Below are 20,036 nucleotides of genomic sequence, written 5' to 3' on the forward strand. Positions count from 1 at the left end.
AGAAAATCCCCCCAGATTTCACAGAAGAGCATTAAGGCACTCATACATACAGGTGCTTCTGTATTTATCAAAAACTTAAGAATATTTTTGATACTTGGAAGTAATAACAAAATCCACAACACAATGTTATTACGGAAAATGTATCAAATCTCCAAAGTTTAACTGCAAATATACCACTTGCTTTCTCTCTACAAAAACAAGATTATATCATCAAAGGCCAAAAAAGTACTTTTTTTTCTGAGTGCCTATTAAATAATAAAGGCAGCAGATAACAAACATCATCAATACACCTCACCCTTCTACTGCATTTCGGGCAAGATTCAACTAATTCTGTAAGTGCAAGATCAGTCCTGGAAGAAATGTTATCTATTTTAAGATCCCACCGATATGGCCCGCATTCAAAACACAAGCATTTGGATGTCCTGACCTTTCTCGATTCCGAATCATGAGAAATCCACCTAATCACCGCTTCAAAGACGTATCTTTCGTTTCCAACATTGAGCTTTTCCATTGACAGCACTTCTTTCAGTTTTTGAGGAGTCAGTTCCAAGAATTCCTCTGTGCTGCTGACATCTCGAAAGTGAGTTTCCAGATACTCTGAGGCAAGGTAGTGAACATGATGCAAACAATAGTGCAGTGCAAAGTCCCGAATACCAATACAGTTCTCAGCAGCTATGCAACCTTCTAAAAACTCACAGCAGAGAGTTTTTAAGTCTGTAAGCAGCAGGAGATCAGCTGCCTGTACCACATCTTGGATAGTTTCTTCATTTAGCCTGATCTGCAAGAATTAATTTAGAAGTTATAGCTACTATCACTCATTTGTTTCATGACATGTCCGCATTCATTACACTCATTCTCAGGGGCTGAAAAATGGAGTAATAATGCCAGTGTAAAATTGATAGGACCACTACACATGTATAAATTAACACAGGGATGGAAAGGCACTTGCTTGACAGAAGGTGTCAAGCAGAATTTTGCACCTGAAGGAACCATGAAATTGCTCATCTAATCTGAGAACCTAAAACAAATTTTGCTGCAATAAATAAATATGTTTTAAACTGCATGTTCAGAAGAGAATTTCAAGCCACATCAGCCTTTTCTTTTTCTGCTGAAAGTTAAAGTATTCAGCAATCTCCATTGGGCCTTGGACTCTTTGGGAGTCTCCCCAGTGCGGAAGAGCAGAACCAGCCCCTCCTCACCTGCACAGCCCCGCTGGGACATAGCCAGAAGTTTTACCACAGAACGTTAAACATCATTAGGTTTATCTTTCAGGGTAGCAATGTTAAAACCCAGGTTATTTTGTCAAATAATTCAATTCCCATCTGTATTTTTTAATCCCATACCTGCCCACTGAAGATGTAATCTAGTATCTCTTTCATGATATCAACAGATATCCCTTCAAGTTCAATCTTGTACGTTGAGCCATCATCCTTTGGAGGATTGTAATTCAATTTTGTCCTAAAAGAAGAGAAAATACATTTTTTAAAAAGCCCATTGCTTGCTGTCAGTTTTCTGAAGAAACTAATGCTCATTATGGATCACCTGAGCTGGAACAGAGATGTTAAACACTTAGAATACAATTTGGAAATTGTCTTTTTGAATCAACATGAAAAGGCTGCATGTATGGTCTCTAATGCTGCTCACCACATTTCCAAACTGAATACATTAGCCTTGCAAACTACCCATGGCATCAAAAGCCAAAGTACTTTTTTCCCAGCTCATTCATCACAAGCATTTAAAAACTTCCCTCAGAAATTCAAACAGAACAGCAGCTCTGCTGACAGACGGAACAAGAATTTCCTTTGATAAAGGTGGGAAAAAAACCCAAACCAAAACAAAAAACCTTTTACCAAAAAGAAAATCATTACAGTGAGCAGATGCGATGAGAATAGACACTGGCACCACAAATATTTGGATTGCGTTACCATTTAGTGTAGTTTATGATGTTATCAGCCTAATGCTATGCCTGGCTGTATCCAAACTGTGCACCCACAGCTGCAGGAAACAGCCCGTGTGCTGCTCAGCCGAGCTTTAAATATTCATCTACATCAGTGGATGCTTCACTGATGAGCAACTTCTTTAAAAGTACCTGGAACAGGTTGATGTGCCTTTGAATGGAATGAATGGGGACTGAAGAGGAAGATGAGAAAATAGTAATAATGACGCAGCAGGCAGCTTTGCTTTCCATCATGTTAGTACATCCAGGAAAGACAACTTTAAGTGTTCAAAACAGAGCAGTGTCCATCAGTCTAGTGAAAACAGCCACAATATGTATTAAAATAACATTCTGAACATCTTTCTTCCACGCTTTGGGCAACCAAGAATACATTATCTAAAAACCAGAAAACCTGCTTCACTGTCTCTGTGTGTGTAGATCTATATGTAGATATAGCACAGTATATTTAAATAAAAACATTTTAAAACGTTTTTACATTCGTTTAAATATATTCTTAGATAAAATTAATTTCTAAATGCGGTTTTGCTAAGCTGAAAGCGTCCCGTTTTTCCCAGTCTTCTGCTATTCACACTCATACTAAGTAAATACATAAATAGGACTTGGCTAAGGGCAGATTCTGCTTCACTTAGTCATATCAGAATAAATTTCTCACAAAACAAGATGTAACTCACATCAAATAAAATCCTAGTCTGTAAGGAGCTATTTTTAAGTGTGAGTAAGGGTGGTAATTGTAGCCCTGAAGTTAATCACACTTGTGGTCTTGTTTTCACATTGCTTTTCTACACAGAACACTGGGAGACAACTCTGATGCTACGCCCGACTGCACGAGGTCTGTGAACTGCTTTATTCTGTGCTTGTGCAGCACCCAGCACAAGTTATAACACAAATAATAACAATATAATACAGATTGGGAAATTGTTTCTTTCCTAACCCTTGGAAGGAGATTACAAAACGAAGCCTGTTCACTAAACAGCCTGTGTGTCTTCCAGAGAGCACGTGCTGCGACAGCAGCCACCGATTTGCAACTTGTCACCTGCAAACCTCCAAACCAAACCCGCAGCTTAAGGAATGCCGCACAACACACATCCCAGCTCACACGCCGTCCTCGCCCACGAGGAACGGGCATTCTTCATGCCTATGTCTCCAAATGAATGAAAGAGCATTTCCACACATTTCAACTCTAACCCACTATCAAGGCTTCTTTATACACATTTTTCAAGCTTATCCGAACTACCTCGGTTTTAATTACACCAACTATGCTGGGTTTGTAATGAAAGCTGGATCTCGTTTCCTGGAATGAAACTGTGTTTTCTTTTAATTTAACGTTAAATCTATGAAGGTTTGCAGCGTCTGGCTCCCTTCATAAGAAAAGAGAGACAGCCAGATGGTATCTGTGTTCCATACCCATGAGTAGCTGGCATGGTCACATACACAGTGGTACCTACTCAGAACCCGGGTAGTCCAACACATTGTGGGGCTTAGAACAGATGCAAGGCATGTCATAAACATGCTGCACGCCAGCACTAATGGGGAGATTAGGGAAAGGACTAGTGCTGCTTATCACCAACTTTCATCTTAGCATCACCTGTACACACCCAAGCTAAATCACCTCTTGCATGGACTTTACGCTGACACCTCCTAGTAACAAAGATGTGTTGTGCAGAAGTTTTGGGTCTTATCAGGCTAGGTGTTCTAATTACTGTGTATTTATTTTTTTTAGGCATCAACAGAAAAGAAACGGATCAACCACTGATGCAAGCCCAAAACAAAGCAGAAAAATAACCCTGACAACAAATAGATTGATTTCAAAGTTATAGATACTTAAGTTGGCAAATTTTCACCTTATGTAAATGCATCCCAGACTAAGCTTTGTTCCTGTCATCTGTTCTGAGAAAGAGTAGTTACCCATCTGTCACACAACTTTAAATTGGTAGTTAATAAACACCTGGGTTATTTGTTTTGGTACAAAGATGTCTGAGCTGTGGCACCAGCTGGGGGTTCTCCCTGTCGCTCACACCCAGCGCTGCAGGACGGCTACTGCCTGTTGGGAAGAGGGGAGGGAAAAATCATTCAAGGACATATTATAACCAAGTTTGGGGTTGGAAAAGTTTAAGATAGAAATCCACGAGTCTAATATGGAGAGAAAGTTGGAGGAGGAGAAAAATGCAGTAGGTGTGTAAGGGGAGGGCACGGAGCCACAACTCCTCCTGCAGCCCCCAGCATCAGCTGGGACCTGTGCCCACACGGCACTGGCCAGCAGGGCTCCGGGCACCCTTCCTGTAACACACACACCAGACAGAAGGAGAAACTTTCAAGATATTTTTTTTCCCGGTTCAGAAAAACAGAGCGGACAACACACTGTGAAATCCTTAATGCCAGTCATCTGTCAAATTTCACTTTAGGAAAAATATTTCTAGTTATGCTCAAGAAGTTTCCCAATCTTTCTGTATCCAAGGAAAGGGGATCATAGAATCATTTCAGTTGGAAGAGATCACCAATTCCAACCATAACCCAACTCTAGCACTAACCCAAGTCCCTAAGAACCTCATCTAAATGCCTTCCAAACCCCTCCTGGGATGGTGACTCCACCACTGCCCTGGGATGCTTTTTTTCCACCAGGCTTTTCCTCAGGGTGATTTATTCTCCTGTGATTTGTGCGGCAGAAAGCTGGCGGTGACCATCACCAGCCAACGCGCAGAGAGGTGCCCAGCTGCAGCGCGGCCGCTTCCAACACGTGCGAGCGCTTCCTACCCTGCACAACATCTCTAATTACTTTAAAAGCACTCCAAGTTGCCAAACCACAGCAGAAGAGCCTGCCTCGGTCTTTCTTAGTTCAGATGAAAGACCAGAACATCAAGATTTAGAAGGAAATAAAAACCCCAACAGCCAACCAGCAAACCCATTAACTGAGAACAGAGCTCAGCTGAGAAACGGAGCTGGGGAAACAAAACAAGGCAACTTCTTCGTCCTGTAATTTAATTTTGCGCAGCTTAACTCCATACATGTTTTAAAAGGAAGTTTTTCATTTTTTAATTAAGAAGATCATCATTGTAAGTTGGGAATTACTTCCAGTAACATAAATAGTGTTCTATACATGTGTAACATTCACCCCAACTTCTTGTAGCTGCTCAGGAGAACTGTTTGGCACACACTGCACCTCGAGCAAATGGCACAAGAACTGGGCTGATGTCGTGTTTTGATGCTGTGTCTGTTTGTGACAAATTTAGAATCCGCTCTTCCACATCACTTAAGGAATACAATCCTAATGAGTCATCTCAAATGACACTACATAAGGTAGAACGAGGGAAAAAAGTCCAATACCTCTTCTGTATGTGTAAGCAACAACAGAATCAAGGGAAATCGTTGAAATGAAAACAAGGGCTTAAGAACAACCCTTGATATTGCTAGGAGTCACGATTCACATCTAATGGCATAAAACAGATTCAAGTAATTGAAAAAAACCCCAACAGATAAATTTAAGATTGTCCACTGCTGTTGTTACAATTAAGATTGGATCTCCCAACTCACCTCCTATTTTAAAAGATAAAATAAAACCACACAGTCATACTTCCAACCTTGCAGCCAAGTCCCCGACAGAGCACTATTGTGGGTCAACCAAGGTGCATGGGAAGTGCATTGAGAAAGGGCCCACATGTCTGAAAACTTGTTTTTCCCCATGTTTTACAGTTGACAGTTTACAGGAGAGGGAATAATATTTTAAAAAAGAACACACAACCAAACAAAACAAAAACCAAAACAAAGAATTCAGCTGCCACCGATAAATCTTGCTTTCCTGAGTCAGACATAGTTCTGTGGGAACACTTTTATCTTTAAAACCTCTGCCTTCGAGAACTATTACGAAAAGATACCCCATGTATTTCTACAGTGGTGACATAAATCAAAGCGAACAACAGTCCAAACCTTGGAATGTTTGAATCCTTAGAGCGCTGGTATATCGGTACCCAAACGGGTACAGAAAACATCTGTCTGCCAAGACTGTGCCTTTGTAACGGAGAATGTTCTAGACCACATTCACCTCAAGCAGGTTTACAATATTTATAGTGAACAACAACAGAAAAACGTGGGAAGCAAAAGACAGACACTTTGGATTTGATGGTTTGCAATACCAAACTTTGACCTGCTCTCACGTCACGGCGCTGCAAAGGACGCAGCTGCAGATCCACTCACCGGCTGCACCGCCGTGCCGGGAACAAACTGCAGGAGATGAGAGGGAAACATTTGTCTTTTCAAAAGGAGCTGCTCCAAATTAATGGGTTTGCTCCAGATTAACCATAAGGGCTAGTCTACACAAGCTCCGCCAATATTGCCACACCGGCAAACCTTAGAATTAGAGTCGCAAAGCCAAACTTTCAAACCAAAGAGTAATAAAATTGGGGTTTGATGATACATCCTTTACCTGCAGCAGTGTTTTGGTTTTCTCCAGAGAGCATTTGAAAATGAAGTTATACCTCCAACAAAAATTCCCAGCAAAGACATGAACCAAACCTAAAACACACTCACAAGGATGACTCAGTCCCAAAAATGACAGGCAAGTACTTTGAGATTTTGCATCAGTAAGGAGAAAACTTTAAAATTCTGCTTTTGATGCAAACATAAGGTCAATTTAGTCTCCTGATCTGGGCTTCCTTATGCAGGCTTGAGTCTTCCAAGCACAAGCTTTCCATGTTAAATCTAATTAAGTCCCACTTAGGATTGACCACTTTGATGCTGAAGTTTTTTCATTTGTCTACCTTCATCCCTGCAACATTTTCTCTCATGAAGGCTGACCTTTCTGCATGAAAAAAAAACTTAATAATCACATTATTAAACAGGTCACACAAAACCATGATGCAGCAGTTCACTCCAGCCGCTGCCATCCTCCAAAAAGATATTTTACAACCAAATCAGTTTTGCTTTGAGGTCGCACCCTGGCCTTTAGCACCGCACATAAAAGCCAGTCCTCACCACACCCCGCCAAGGGTGCCAGCTCTGAGGAGTTCAGCGATGCCTCTCGTACGTCCCTCCTCTTCAGATCATCTGTAGCTGCAACTTATCAAGGCAAATCAGGTCCACCCAACAGCTCAGCACAAAATCCTGCAGAAGTTGCTTTGCTTGGTTTAAGAGGAATAACTTTTTTCCCTCGCCCCATGAGAGCAAAGCGGTTCCTTCAGCAGCAGCACAAGGGACATGTCCAGGGCTCACAGCCTTCGCTCAGCAGCGAGCTTGTTTACCCCGAAAATCTGAAGTTACGCTGAGCTCATCCAGAGCAAGACTGCAATCTCAATTGGAAATCTACCCTCAGCCAGCCTGTCTTGCCTAAACATGCGAGCTAGCCCTGAGTAGACAGAACACACACTCGACGAACACAGTCCCCAAAAACTTGGAGCTTCTCAGCAGCACTAAGGACCTGCCACTGCATCTTACTTTGGCTTTTGTTTTTAGCCAACTTGTTAACCAACCAAGTGACTGTACCAGCTGAGCTGACACACGAGTCCATCACAAGCCACACAGAGGATGTGGCCGCTGCTGCCAATGGCTTGTGCCACATTCCTCATGCACGGCACGGAACAGAAGCTCAGCCTCACCTGTGCACACTGTCCAGCAGGCGCGTTCAGCCTCTCACACAAAGCACAGGTCCATTATGTACCTTCTTATATTAGAAATACCTGCCACTGCATTCAGAAAGGTGGTTTGGGGTTTTTTTTTAGTTTGTTTTTAAAAGGTGGGGAAAAAAGATCTAATCCCTGTTCCTCAACGGGCAGCAGGTCAGATCGCATGGAACATTCAAAGCATCTCCTTAGGTTACTAAATCTGTACTGCATTTATGCCATTTTTGTGCTACAAGTGACAAGTTAGCGCGCTAAACAGACAATTCATGAGCTTTCCAGTCTGTACCAGCTGAAAATTTAGCTTTCTACTACACAGCAGTGTTACATCTCCTAGATAGCAAGCTGGAACTAGGACTTTCTTGGAAAAGCAATGGAAGACATTTCTGGAACACAGTTTTAAACCAAGAAATTAACTTGATACCCTACTTGAAAATACGTCTTCCTTCAAATTAACTGTTTTTAAACTTGTTTAAAATGTTGCTTGGTTGTTTTTTTTAGAAGGAACAAGTACAGTACCATACTCATCCTGTTAACATTAAATATATTCAAGAAATGCAATGCTGTGTAGTGTCTCTAATAATCCAAACATTCCTGTGACTTACTAAAGTCATATTTTGAAAACAACAATGAACCTGCTTAGAAAACTTGGTTTAATCAGGTTTTTATACCTCACTTATAGCACATGGGAGAAATAAGCAGAGTCAGACTTTCATAATCACTGGTAAATATGAAGTTGAAGGGACAAAATGACAAGGGCACAAGTGGTATTGTGGGGCAGCTGGAAGACGTGACAGGCACTGGGTTTCTTTGGGAACCCAATAGGCGAAGGCACCAGAACTCGGGACGTGCTAGAAGCTGGAAAAGTGAAATCTGCAATACACAGCCAAGAGGAAAAAGGAACCAGGAGCGTGGATTTCACCAGCACAACGAGGAAGAGCCACGAGTCTGCAGCTCGGAGTACAAACCATGTCCACAAACAATAAGAGCTGCACTAGGCAGCTTCAAGTAATTCAGGAGATGTAAACCAACGCGCCTGAGGACATAAACCAGCCACTAACTACGTGGCATTAAGAACGTATTTCCTAGGTAGGCAACAAGCAGCTTTGGAGATGTCCAGAACAGTGATATTTTTATTTTTTGGGCAGGGGTTTATTGGAAATATTAAGCAGTGGCATTGACATAATCTGGAAGACAAATAGGGGACTGGAGAGTCCCTCATGCAGAGGTAATGCTGCACTGGTACTCAGCACCAGGACAGACAGAGAGCATTGTACAATCTATGAAACAAGAGGTCTGCACAGAGGGTGAAGAAATGACTTCTTTAAAACCATTAGTTACTTTTCATGTTTGTCAGTTGTTCCTTTTGGAACTGCAGTTGAGACCAATGCAAATAAACAAACACCACAAATCAAGAAGTCCAGACTCATCAACCTCAGATCTTTCTCCAGACAAATGATGCCCTTCAGGACAGCCCTGCTCCAGCCACAAAATACATGTTAAGTGTGCAAGAAAAATTCTTAATTAAAAAAAAAGGTTATTTTAACAATAATAGTTTTGCCAAATAAGGCAATTAAAGCAGGTGTAAAGGCAACCTACAGAGTATTAATTACCCAGCCATCCCAAGCAGCTCCGTCCCACCACACCTCCCACCCCAGCTCGCCTCTTGCGCCAGGCACCACATCAACCGCGCGTCTTCCGATACAAAGAAAGGCCAAGAAGTTTCATGTAAAGCTCTCCTGCGTCAACAGGATGCTCTGATTTCGGGTTCTCCCTCAGCCTGACATGTAGGAGCAGCCCAACTGTAGCTTCCTACTATTTGGAGCTGGGTAAGAGCCTCATTGCTTCCTCCCTTCGGGCCATCTTTGGGGCTTGTTGGGGCAGGAATATAATTAACAACTCCCCATTCAAGCCTGGTACGGTGATTTTTAAAACCCTTTTTAAACCATAAGCTTTTAACATACCTTTATCTCTGTTGCCCCTCAATTACTTATCTAAACATAACACACATTTAGGCACTTTTCCTGAGTTATGCCAGGTAGAGAGTTTCTGAACAAGGCAACTATTTTGATTTACTGCTTCTCAAAGTTAGAGAGACTTTACAACTCAGTTATCACTAAAACAACACAGATGATACTTCAGTTTCTTTAAAAACAAAAACAAACAAAAAAACCCCCACCAAAACCCAACTATGACGCATTTAAAAAAAACAGCTTTAAAAGTCTGGAAGCAAATTCTGCCCTGATTTGTTCCTGTCTTCCCACTGCCAGGGCAGCCTCTGAAGTTCCCAGGAGGCTGCCAGAAGCCAACCTCTCATAAGAAACCCTGAAGAAGAGACGGCTTTAGATCCCTCCTTGACAGAGCAGCGGCCACAACGCTGCCCTGCACACCCTGGGAAGAGGGAACAGGACCTGGCAGGAGCACAGTACAGTGCAGCTAAACCAGAATTTGAGAGCACGGGGTCCTGACAACCAAATACCAACCAGACATCCCATCCAACGCTCACGCCAGCCCCTGGGGACGCTCACAGACAGGCTGACATCTCAGCAGATCTCCTTCTGACGGGCTTCATGACAACCCAAAACACACCAAGTGCCTCCACACGGACCAAAGGACGGGAGCTCGGTGACCAGGGACATATCCCAGCACATCTCCACAGAGACATCTCTTTGGGCACTGGCAGAGAGGTTGCGGTTTTGTGGCTGCACAAAGGTCCTACGAGGTCTGCAGTGTTATAGGGATGGCAGAAGGATGAACAGCACAAGTGAGAAGATGCAAATGCTGTCAGGTTATTCCTGAGCAAAAATAACTTACAAGCAGCACAGCTATTTATAAGTAAATGGAAAATAACGTTAACTTAATTTTACATTTTTGTTTAACTATATTATGCTTATGTGGAAAAAGATGAAAATATGGTTACTGGTCCATTACAAAGCCTTGGGGAACAGTATAGAATACATACAGTCATCTGTAACCTGTTCACACAGATGCATAAAAACCAAGGGCAAAAATTTCTGAGAAAACAAAAATGCCTTAATTTAATTTCTAATACAGCAGCACAATCCCTGCCTAACGACATTAAGTTCATCTAAGAATTTGAGCTTAAGTATCCTGTTTGTGAAGGCAGTTCCCACATGCTCCTGTGACACAGGCAAGCAGACAGTGAGGTAGCAAAATAAGAGGAGCTGCAAGTTTCAGCCGGCCAGGAACAACTCACGCCAGACAGAGATGGATCTGTTCGGATGAGAACATCTGCTGCTACTGCTGAGGATACCAGGAATACTTGGAACAAGTCTATCCTATATAAGGTTTGCGGATATATGCTTCAACTTAGGCCAAACTTACTAGCACAAGCATGGTTTATTCTGGTAAAAGCAACATAATTTAGACTAGGCTCACAAACTAAATATATTTAATCAGGGCAATAGAACTGTATCTACGTTACGGCAATTGCCAGAACAAAAAGTGCTAAAAAAAAGCGCAGGCTCCTGGCTGATGTGTTACAGAAGAGAAAAATCAAGAGCTAAGCTGGCTTGAATTTAAGTTCTCTGGGATGCACAGCAACACTGCTTTGATCCAAACCACGCTCTCTCCTAGGGAATCTCTTCCTGAGGAATCCTCCTTTTCTCAGGCTCAGGAATATACCACAAGATCTCCGAGATATCCAGGAAGACTTCTGTGTTTTGTAAATGACAGGATTTGCTCCAGGGGCACACGGAGAGATTAGATAAACCTGTACATACACAGCAATGCTGTAGGAATTCACACAACCACCCCAGACCTCTCTGCCCTCAGAGAGCTACAAGCAACTTGGCATTAAGCAATTGGGGCAATATCTCAAGAATCAAAGTACCACAAAAATTAAAAGTCTCACTGGTCCCCCAGACTTAAAAATTGTTCATGAAACAGGCATTTTTGTGCGTGTGCTTGCAGAAGCTAACCAATGGACAAGAGAAGCAGATGGGACCAGAGACACTGGTAAAACTTCTGCGTGTTCCTGCATCCCCTTCACATCTTCAGGCTTCTCCCCATTGAAGCTGCCGTTTTTGAGCTGCACGGATAATCCAGTTGCCAAATAACTAGAGGGAAGCCACATCACTATAATTTACAAGCGTCCTACTCATCACCAGGCAGCCAAACAGCTTCCATGCAAAACTCAAAAACAAGTAACGCTCCTCTCTGTGGCTGCACAAATCCTTCAGCACATGCAGGCTCTGCTCACACCCAACCACCCCCTCAAAGTCCGTGCCTGCTTATTTTCCTACTCACACCCTACACTGAGCATTCATGCAAACCCTACACAGCTCCCGAACTCACCCACCAACTTGCCCAAAGCCACAACACATAATGACACAGCCGGGTACAGAAAACGCCACGCCAGCTCACACTTCCACTGCTCCGCCGCCGAGCACAAGTTTCACGTATCCTCTCATTCCTCTTCCAAGTTGTACTCCCGAAATCAGTTAATGGATTTTTCTGAGCTTTATATTGCAATTTTTCAAATAAGAATGACCCAACTCAACTGGCATTTGGAGACTGTAACAGCCTCTGATACCAGAGTGCACTTTGGAATCACCTGCCCTTAAAATACAAGGACATAAAATTCTTGAGTCTTCTGCAATAACTCTTCATACAGAAACTACACCAATCATTTTATTTGAAAACCAACACTCAATAAGTGTGACTTGCACAGACTAGGTACAAGCTGTAGATTAATTTTGTCTCCAAAAAGAGCCACTGAAACATTACTTCTGGCTGGAAACGTAACGCTCCAACACTGGCAACCTACCTGAGCAATTCTAGCCAATGTGAAGACCAGCTGGACTAAGAGAGAGATCCTGGAGTGATAAAAAGAAAGATAAGCAGCAAGTAAAAACTAGGCTTTGCAAAGGTGGGTAATACAAACGTTTTCTTAATGTGCCATACAAGAACCAGGTATGTGCATTTTTGGTTCTTTACATCTTGCAAGCCTGAGGAGAAACGATGAATAAGCTTGAAAAAACATAACCACCTTGATCGTATTTATATATTAATCCATATAACCTACTTTCACACATAGTTAATGAGTTCCTTCATGTGATCGGAACCTGAAAAATTTTGAATTTAAAAAAACCACAACTCTAAAAACTACAAGTTTTATTGCTAATGTAGCTCTGTCTGGTGCTCTTAGTCCTCACACACACCTATGTTTCCCCAGTACGTTTTTCACACATGAACAAAATGCAATACTTAAAGACGAAATTCCGTGAAAAGGTACTTCTCCATAGAACAATTTACAATTTCTTTTAATTAAGCAATCTTTTTCACAGTAAAACCAGCACATTTCCTGCAAACTCATCTTGCTGTTACAACAGAACAGCAGTTTTTCCAAGAATGTGACCTTTTTACACCTGGAGCAACCCTTCTGAACCTTAATTTCAGGTATGTCATAAGGTCACATAAAATACGATGACCAACAACCTGAAAAGCATTCAGGCGCTTTGAAGAGTTTTGGATCAATGGTTCATTTCAATTTCACGTCTTTGATTCACCTTTCACCACTGTGTTTTAAAACTGCTTCTCAAGACAAGCACCAAAAAAAAAAGTATTATTATTATTATACACGGGCCCCACGGTGTCTTTTATTGCAAGTTCTTAATGACCTTCCTTCTCTGTGTATTTTATGTTATGTCTCAGCCCTGCTAGCTCAACCCACGCAGTGAGCAGTTTCTTTAAGTCTATCCACCATCAACACCTACTTAAAAGTTAATCACTAACTTCATATCCTATTGATTTCATTTTTGTGCTTGAGAATGCCAAAGCCGCACTACAACGGTCACCCAAAACACCCCGCTGCCTAAATGCAGATGATAACACAACACTGAAGCAGGTTGCATTTGTTTGGAGAGTGGGGTACAGACTCCCACCCCCACCTAGAGCAAATATGCTGATTTCAGGACAACTTCACAGGAAGCTACAACTGCAAGGAACGTCCAAGCAGTACAAAAAGTCTGCTGCGGACTTAGGATAATCCTGTGTTTAAGTGACACTGAAGGGTCTGCTCCTGCTTTACAGACCAAGACAAAATTAATGTCTATTACCTACAAAGGACAGGACTCTAAAAATCAAAAGCTCTTCAGAATTAACGACTTGTACGTTTCGTTTACCCTCTCTAACATGTAGGCACATACTGTAAAAGTCCTATAGCGGGTATATTCTTTTTGCTTGATGTCACCAGACTCACCACCGAGCGCAGTGGAGAAGTTCGAGCCGCTGTCGGCAGCAGGACCCTTCATGAAATGGGTTTCCCTGCAAACACAGCCCAGATGAGCCGGGGAAACCACGAGTGCACCAGCACAGCTCATCCTCCCAGCGCTCGCTGTCAAACCGCCGAGTTTTGACAGCACACGCTGCTGACACCCCTGCCCAGAGCAGCTCTCCTGGCGCCGCCGGGCTCTGGTACCTCTGGCAATTTCTGAGTTATGTTCTTAGATACCGCACAGGAGCAAGAGATGGGGAGACAAACCGATTTTCTTTCTTTCTTTCTCTTTTTTTCACTTAAAAGCTGATATACTCCAGAATCCATAACAACCACCACCCGGAGACCCGTCTTGCTAGAAGTCATTAGGCGCTGCCCCTGCGGCGCTGGCCGGGCGAGCCGAGGGGACAAACCCGCAGAGGCCCCGCCGAGCAAACATCCCCCGAGTTCATTGTTTCTGGGTCGCACGTTTACACGCCGGGCACTCGGCAGCAATTTAGTTGTTCAGGGCATTTTGTTTTCTTTCTCCAGTGGGCTAACCACCCTTCCGAGCCTGCAGAAAGCAGTGGCTTAATGCAGAGGATGCGGCCGGAGGGAACCGCCGCTTTCCCCAGGGCGCTCAGGCGAACCCCGGGGCCGGGCGGGCACCCCGGCAGGGCCTGCGCTCCGCCGGCCGCCCCGACTCTTCCGTCCTTAAAAGAAGCCGAGCCCGCTCCTTATGTAACCGCAACGCCCCCCCAGAGCGCGGCCTCCCCGGGAGCTGCGGGCCCGGCGCCGGCGGCCTCCCCGCGTACCTGATGTAGGGGCTGGCGGCCGCCAGGATGTTCTTCTGCACCGGGATCTCCTCCCCCTCCAGCACCAGGTGCGCGTCGCAGAAGCGGCTCTCCTCGCGGAACGAGCTGAGCGCCCGCAGCAGCCGCGCCGGGTGCTGGGGGTCGGACACGGCGCTGGGCCCCGACATGCTGCCGGGCCGGGCCCCGCCGAGCCGAGCCGAGCGGAGCCGAGCGGAGCCGCGCCGGGCCGGCCGCCTCAATCAGTGCCCTCACTCACACCATGGCTGCCCGCCCGCCGCTGACATCATCTCCCTGCGCCGCCCCGCCCGCCGACCGGTCCGGCCCCCCCTGCGGGGCGGGAGCGGGGGCGGCCCCGGCCCGACTGCCCCGGGCACCGCGGCCCTGACTCACCCCGGCCGGCCCGGCCCTGCTGCGGGGCGCCCGCCGGGGCAGGGGCTGGGCCGGGCCGGGCAGGGCGGGTTCCCGCTGCGGCTGCGGACCCTGCACTCAGAAATTACCTTTTTAAAACATTTCCCCCCTCTTAGCTTTAAAGGTGACTAAACCCAGCCTCTTAGTTATTTATTTTTTCCCTTACATGAGCTAACAGGCAAGAGAATGAGAATGAAATACAGCGAGACTCATTTCGATAGCGCTGCTTTCCACAGCTGCCGGCTGGAAACAGGCCCTTTTCAGGCAAAAACCTTTTCTTCAAGACTCTTGACAAGGTTTTAGGCCATGTTTTTAACGTGTTTAATTGCACATTAAGAGATGACTTGATTCCATCTGCTGCTGTTTTCTCTAACAGCACGGAGGATTTAAGTAGTGAAACTATTTGCACCGAGCGCAAGTGTTTCAAAAACTGTGATGTGCTTCAGCGACTGCTCAGCCAGCGCTGCCAGGAGGGACAAACCGGGGACCTCAGCGCAGCCAAAACCTGCGTGATTTGGGGTCTGTGAAGCCCCACAATGGGCATCATGCTTTCTGTTCCTTCACTGGGAGAATAACGTTCTCATAGGGCCAGATCTAGTAAAGCTGCGGTGGGTCTTGTGCTTTTAATACTAGCGTTTAATTCAGTGATGTCAAAAATACCCGTCTCGGAAATGTGGACAACTTTAAATGTTATAATTAATCCTAATGCAGTTTGATGGTGTCTCCAAAGCATTTTACCACTAAGAAAAAAGAATAAGGGTATCTGGAAGTGTCCCCATCGGAACGAGCAATGAATGACTTTAGGGAGGCAGCCCTGTCCTTTCCGAGCTGGACACAAAGCTGCTTTGTTCTCCAGCTGGAGATCTCAGCCGGGACACCTGCACACGCTGACCCCAGCAGTGCGTCCCTCTCCTGCAGGGTGTGAACAGCCCAGTTTAGACCAGTGTTTCCAGTTCAACCCTTTCTCAAGTGACTGGGGAGGGGTGACGGAGAGGAGGACCCTGCGCTGGGTTTGGTGTGCAGCTTCGGACAAGAATGTTAGAAGCAGAGGATGTTTCACACCCTGGTATAATGGAAGGGCTAAAAACACACTAATGTGCATGAAACACTGGTAAGTTTGCATCGCTTCTTGTAACATACCCATTAATAAATATTAGGCGGCCACTTTTGGCTTGGGCATAATTATTGAGGATGTCAAGTGCAGAATGAGGAAGATCAGAAGGGATCCAGAGGACACGTCCCCAGCGCTCTTTGAAGGTAATGAATGCAGAACGCACTCTGCATCTTGCACTGCTGGTGAAAGATGTGTTTTGCTTGTTATTAATACTTTGGTAATTGCATTCCCAAGGGAACAGTGGTTTAAATTATTGCGAAAGCTGTCATTGAGTGGCCTGGTTACTTAAAAAGAAAAAAAACTGTTTTGTTTCTGTGCCTCCTGCATAGATTGTTATGTAGGAAAACACAGTTGTATTTCTGGTTTTTAACTCGTCTCAGTAAACAGTGTTTCTGCTTCCTCCTGCTGCATATGTGGGGCAATGGGACAAGGTGTAACAGATAATACCCACTTCCAGAGAAGAAATTAATTATTATGCTTTGTCATTTGTTCCATTTAACGAAACCCATTGATTAAAAAACAAAACACAACCAAACCAAAGCACTCTACCAACTAGAGGGCGGCTTGTGACATCTTGGAAGTGATTACATGTACACATAGCCATGGCCTGATTCTCTTGCTCAACTATGTTTTTTTCCTTTAATGGAGCTATCTATCCTTACTGGTTTTATTTGAGTCTAGTTTCTTTTTGTATGCCATTGCAATAACTCCACTAGTTTTACTGGGCCAATTTATGACTTGCAAAAGAAGAATCAAACCTTTGTGTCCCTCAAGATTTCATTCCTGGTGAGGTGTCAGGGAAGCAAACCAAATGACAGGCTCACGGCCACGTGCCACGTTACCACAACAAAAAAACCCACAAGCCTTGCAGCCACTTGGCAAAGTCTACATGCATTCCCCCTTGCTATTGTCAGCCCAGAAATGATAGAGAGTATTGCATACTCAGGGGAAATGTTTCATCAGATTACTATTGCAACTACTAAAAATATTCCTGAACAAATTTGTGATTAGCCATATGGTTTTATCCATGTTGTCTCTGCCACAGGAGATTGGCAAATCTACTGGGATTGGCAAATCCAGATATACATCTCTGTTTTTCTCTTCAGATTGACTGCAAACTTGATGCTAATCAAATGCTGTGTAATACTGGCCAAGCAAATACAGCACACTTTGTTTAAAAAAATCATACCCAAGACAAGTTGTTATAATTTATTTTTGCAGTATTTCTACATGAACATAAATAACACATTTTGTTACTTTGACTGCAGATTGGTTTTATGATGAATATTCCCCTATCGTGTCATTTCTGCCAGTAAGAATTAGCTCCTCGGAAGTCAAGTAGCTCCTGTATTCAACCCCATGATAATCCAAACCCAGAACACAATGAGTTGTACAAAAGAAATTCTGAAGACAAACTCTTAGAAGGAGATCTATAATAATTGTTAAACTTCTGATTCATTACCACCTTATAATTCCAGAAATATTTGTGGAGACTTGTTAAATCCAAACCTTTTCAGATTAAAAGAAACAACCCCACAGCTGGTGTCCTTTGCAACATCAGAAGTCAGTCTTCCATTCCAGTACTCGTTCCATATTACACACGAAAACAGAATTCAATTTATTCTTTAGGAGATGAAGTTCTCTTAAACAGTAGTGGTAATATGCTTTGAAAACATTTATTTCCATTTTATGGAAAATACAACCATATGAATGCCCACAACTGCATACTTTAACTCTAGATCTGCCCATGGTGACTTTTTTTAACATTAAGAATAGCCTGTATATTCTTTATACTTACAAACTGCAAAGACTCTAGCAGGGAAAGGGAGGTATAGCTGTTACAGAGCAAACAAGAACTGTGGGTGACGCTGGTTCAATTCCTGCTCTGTAAACATCTTACGTAATCGTGAACAAGCCAGCAAAGCCCCAGTTCTCGCGTGATGGGGAGACAGTAAATGACAATGATTTCATTCCTGTAAAACACATTGAGCAGCAGAGACACTGTGAGAGTGCGTATATAAAAAGTGAGAGGTACCTGAGCAGTGTGGTGATACATACAGACCAGATGAACACCTGAAGTGGTTGGATGTATACCTAGTTTTCTCCATCAATAAATATGCGTCTAACAGTGAAGGCATCTACAATCAGAAAATACAATTCAAAGAAAAAAAGCTCTCATTTAAAGAAAAATCAATGCCCCAAATCAGAAAACAGAAATACTCAGGGCCATTAGGAAATGACATTCCTATAAAAAACAGTCACAGGATCCTTGGCATTTGAATTCTGTGTTGAATTGTGAGTATGAGTGAGAGTTATGTACTGTTTTATTAGTAAGCATCTGTTACAGGCAATGATAAACCCATGTCAGAACATGGATGCTCCTAAGCAGAAAATACAGCAACTGCTTAGCTATAGCAACAGCGGCTTGTAGTTTCAGCTGCCGTGTAGTTCAGATGAAATCAAATTAGGTCTTTCTCTCTTTCACCTAAACAATTTGTTTCACGTGTGTATCTGAGTTCTGCTAGGAATATTCTGCTCTGTTACTAACGGGGACTATTAGCAATATTAATAAATCCTACACATCTGTTTATCTTTTACACAATGTACTCATCTAAAGACACGAAATGTCATGTCAGTTATCCTCCTCAAAAAAACCTGATTTAAATACAAAGTGGTTAAGATTGAATAGCACTAAAGTATAATTGAATGCTACATAAAGTCATATATTCTATTGAAAAGTCACTTGTTTTTGTGAACATAAAAGGGAGAAAATACACCATTAAATTATTAGCAAAGCAGGTTTTTTTGGGGTTCTAAATTCGAAAGGTGTAGCACCTCAGTGTAATACTTTGGTTACAGTGGAATTTAAGAAATCAGCACCAAGGCTGCATTGCCATGAATTATTAGTATCATAGCAGGTAGTTTAACGTGAGGTTTTCTGGCTGGAGACAACTTCTATAGTGAGCTGCATTCTTCCAACAGTCCATGAAAGTTTTGTGAGCTGCAGATACATGTGACTCATGCCATAAGTCACCCTATAAATACAATACCTTATTTGCTCAGAAAGCTATCTTCTACTCAAATAAAACATTCCTTGTTACCTTTGTCTCCTATTCCCTGCCCCACGAGTTATATACATCATTAGCACTTAATACTGATCATCCTGTTGGAATAGTTATATACCAATTACACATATAATTATTTGTAATAAAAGTTATTGATATCTCTTATAAGAGATTATACATAGCTATTGAAAAGATTATGTTTAGCCATTTCTTGTCATAAGGTTGTTCCTGAATGATATTAACCCACATTCAGTAGAAGGTTGTCTCAGTCTGTGCAATAGGATAAATAGCATTTTACTCCATCTCAGTCTTTAAACCTTTCTCTGGTATAAAGATTCCGTGCAAGTCCAGGTGCATGTCTATATCTACTCTGGCTCGGCCCAATTCTTTGAATGTTTTAGCATCCAAGATGAGTAGGAAGGGTGCTTGCTTTGGATCAGACATCACAACACAGGTCAGAACAACACCTGTGACACACAAACGAAGAATTAGAAGCACATACTAAGTTACACCAAGCTGAAAAAACAACACTAACGGGAAACAATTCTTGTTTCCTAAGAATTTTAGGGCACAAACTGAAAGCGCTTACTAGATCAAGAAGTCTGACTGAGAGCGCTAAAGAACTAACAAACGCTTCTCTTCTGTGCTTTTTTCTGGTCTGCCTGCAGTTCACAGGGAATGAGAAGAGCAAACCAACACTGAATGGTGTGCTGGGCAGTCTTGGGACTCATCCTTTCCGCTACTTGCCTTTACCTTTGCACAGAGTCACCTGAGAACAGAACTGGATCGAGATGACAAGGATACTCGCAGTGCCGCTTCAGGTTCTCATCGGTAACAACATTGAGTTCCCACAG

The 20,036-nt window shown here is 43.2% G+C and overlaps 2 protein-coding genes across 4 annotated transcripts in view; both read right to left on the bottom strand.

The window, feature by feature from the left end:
• GAN (gigaxonin) overlaps positions 1-14,879 on the bottom strand; it is a 40,115-nt gene extending 25,236 nt beyond the window's left edge. The window contains exons 1-3 of one of the 2 annotated variants that reach the window (XM_065028342.1): positions 14,596-14,879; positions 1,344-1,458; positions 428-778 (exon numbers count right to left, since the gene is read on the bottom strand). In XM_065028342.1, the coding sequence (XP_064884414.1) occupies positions 428-778; positions 1,344-1,458; positions 14,596-14,762 (633 nt within the window). In that variant the 5' untranslated portion in view covers positions 14,763-14,879. Of the gene's footprint in view, positions 1-427; positions 779-1,343; positions 1,459-14,595 lie in introns of those variants that run through there. The other variant, XM_065028343.1, reaches the window with a different exon arrangement.
• Positions 14,880-17,312: 2,433 nt separating this feature from the next.
• BCO1 (beta-carotene oxygenase 1) overlaps positions 17,313-20,036 on the bottom strand; it is a 28,822-nt gene continuing 26,098 nt past the window's right edge. For both annotated transcript variants that reach the window (XM_021290766.2, XM_005504752.3), the window contains one exon: positions 17,313-19,649. In XM_021290766.2, the coding sequence (XP_021146441.1) occupies positions 19,477-19,649 (173 nt within the window). In that variant the 3' untranslated portion in view covers positions 17,313-19,476. The remainder of the gene's footprint in view (positions 19,650-20,036) is intronic.

The sequence above is a fragment of the Columba livia genome, chromosome 13, assembly GCF_036013475.1.
Source record: "Columba livia isolate bColLiv1 breed racing homer chromosome 13, bColLiv1.pat.W.v2, whole genome shotgun sequence".
Classification (NCBI taxonomy): Eukaryota; Metazoa; Chordata; class Aves; order Columbiformes; family Columbidae; genus Columba; species Columba livia.